Source organism: Triticum dicoccoides, chromosome 4A, assembly GCF_002162155.2.
Source record: "Triticum dicoccoides isolate Atlit2015 ecotype Zavitan chromosome 4A, WEW_v2.0, whole genome shotgun sequence".
NCBI classification, from domain to species: domain Eukaryota; kingdom Viridiplantae; phylum Streptophyta; class Magnoliopsida; order Poales; family Poaceae; genus Triticum; species Triticum dicoccoides.
In genome coordinates, this window is record NC_041386.1 from 613,872,485 (window position 1) to 613,874,685 (window position 2,201).

At 43.9% G+C, this 2,201-nt stretch overlaps 1 protein-coding gene across 1 annotated transcript in view; it reads left to right on the top strand.

Moving 5' to 3' along the window:
- Nucleotides 1–73: 73 nt before the first annotated feature.
- The window catches only part of LOC119283823 (disease resistance protein RGA5-like), a gene marked incomplete at its 5' end in the record, with an annotated part of 2,960 nt that continues 832 nt past the window's right edge, over nucleotides 74–2,201 (top strand). The window contains one exon of the mRNA XM_037563215.1: nucleotides 74–1,205. Within this exon, the coding sequence (XP_037419112.1) occupies nucleotides 74–1,205 (1,132 nt within the window). The remainder of the gene's footprint in view (nucleotides 1,206–2,201) is intronic.

The window sequence follows — 2,201 nt, forward strand, 5'->3', positions numbered from 1 at the left end:
CGTAGGGCTTAGATAAGGAAAAGGTCAAGTATTTGCCCTCTTACTTGTGTTCATGTTTTGGCTTTGATGGTCCTCACAAGTATGGAACACTATTAAGTGTGCTTTTCCAGAGAATGATTGTTGTAGCAGAATTATAACCACTGCACGCATTGTTGATGCAGCCAAGTCATGTTGTCTGAGTACTGATGACCGCATGTATGCAATGGAACCACTAAGTGATGTTAACTCTAGAGGCTTGTTCTTCAAAAGGATATTTGGCTCTGATGGTTGTTGTCCTGATATGCTCAAGGAAGTTTCAAATGAAATCCTAAAAAAGTGTGCAGGCCTACCATTGGCAATTGTCACTATATCTAGTTTGTTGGCAAACAGATCAGCTACCAAGGAGGAGTGGGAGAAGGTTAAAAGGTCATGTGGTTCTGCACTGGAAAATAACCAAAGTCTAGAGGGAATGAATAGCATACTATCCCTTAGCTATAATGTTCTTCCACCTAATCTCAAGACCTGTCTGTTGTATTTAAGTGTATTTCCTGAGGATTGTGAGATTGACAAAGAGAGGTTAGTGAGGAGATGGATAGCAGAAGGTTTTATCCAGGAAGAGCGTGGACAGAGCCGACAAGAGGTCGCCGAGAACTACTTTTACGATCTTATCAACAAAAGCATGGTACAACCAGTGGACACTGGGTATGATGGTAAGGTTCGTGCCTGCCGAGTTCACGATATGATGCTTGAAATTATTATTTCAAAAGCAGTTGAAGATAATTTTGTCACTGTGGTAGGCAGAGGCCAAACAAGTTTGACTACTCGTCATGGTTTTATTCGGCGACTATCAGTTCAGCACATTGACCAGGAGATGGCATCCGCATTAGCAAATGAAGATCTAAGTCAAGCTCAATCTTTAATAGTAACATCATCAGGTTATATGGAACAATTTCCTAGTCTTCTTAAATTTGAAGCTTTACGTGTATTGGACTTTGAAGGTTGTGAGGGTTTGGAAGAGTATGACATGAACAATATGGACAAATTATACCAGCTTAAGTTTCTCAGCCTAAGGGGCACCATCATTTCAAAGCTACCACCAAGTGTTGTGATGCTACACGATCTAGAGGCCATAGATCTTAGGGACACACAAATAGTAGAGTTGCCGGCTGGAATTATCTGTCTCAGTAATCTACAGTATCTACCCACAGGAAAACAACTCCTTCCTGGCAATTTTTTTAAGCAGCTTCAAATTCTAAGAGAGATTCCACACTGCTCCATCGGTGATGGATGCCCCACCTTCTTTTGGCTAGTTCGTTGGCTATAGCCAGAGCCATTGGCTCTTGTTTTCCCCGCTGTTTTCTCCCACCACACCAATCAAAATGACATGGTAGCCACAATATTACAGGATGGGACTGAACTTGCTCTTCGTAATCACCTAACCTCTACTGTGGTCGCAGAACTTGCCTCCCTAAACTCTTTGTTGCAGGCGTTGCTACCTCCCAGGCGACTGCTTAACGGATGCTTTCTCCTCACGCGACTCTGATGGTGTAGCTTATTTGGGATTCAAAGGTGCCAAAAAACGTCATGATTTTGGCTGGCTCCTTTACCTCGACCGGCTGAACACCAGGCAGAACCTGCACATGAAAAACATTCTGGACTATGACCACTGTTTCAAATAGCCCGCTATAGCTCCGCTATAGCACGCTATAGCGTTTATAAAAGGTCTTGCGCTAAGAGACTTTGATCCAAACAAATGAACAAACATTTTAAATAGCGCGCTATAGCTCCGCTATAGCACGCTATAGCATTTGAAAAAGGTCCGGCGCTAAGATGCTTAGCGCGCTATTTAAAACTTTGACTATGACTCTTACCCGCGGTGCAGCCATGCAGTGGAAGACCGCGACCACTTGTTCTTCTCATACCGGCCGACATGCAGGATCTGGAGAGTCGTGGCTATACGACCGCAGTTCATGCTCATCGACACACTTTTCTCTTACTACGCCGTCGGACCCCTTGCCTGCCTCGATTAGGCCCCTCATGCTCCTGCTTATTCTCTAAAAAGTTTGGGATGCAAGAAACAAAAAGGTTTTCCAGGGATTAGATATTAATGCTCATAGTTCGGTTAAAGCATTCTAGATGATCTAATTATTTGGTCTCACCGCCTCAAGACGGAAACTCTCAAAGAACACGGCGGTCTGTGACGTGACTCCCTTTCCTCGCAC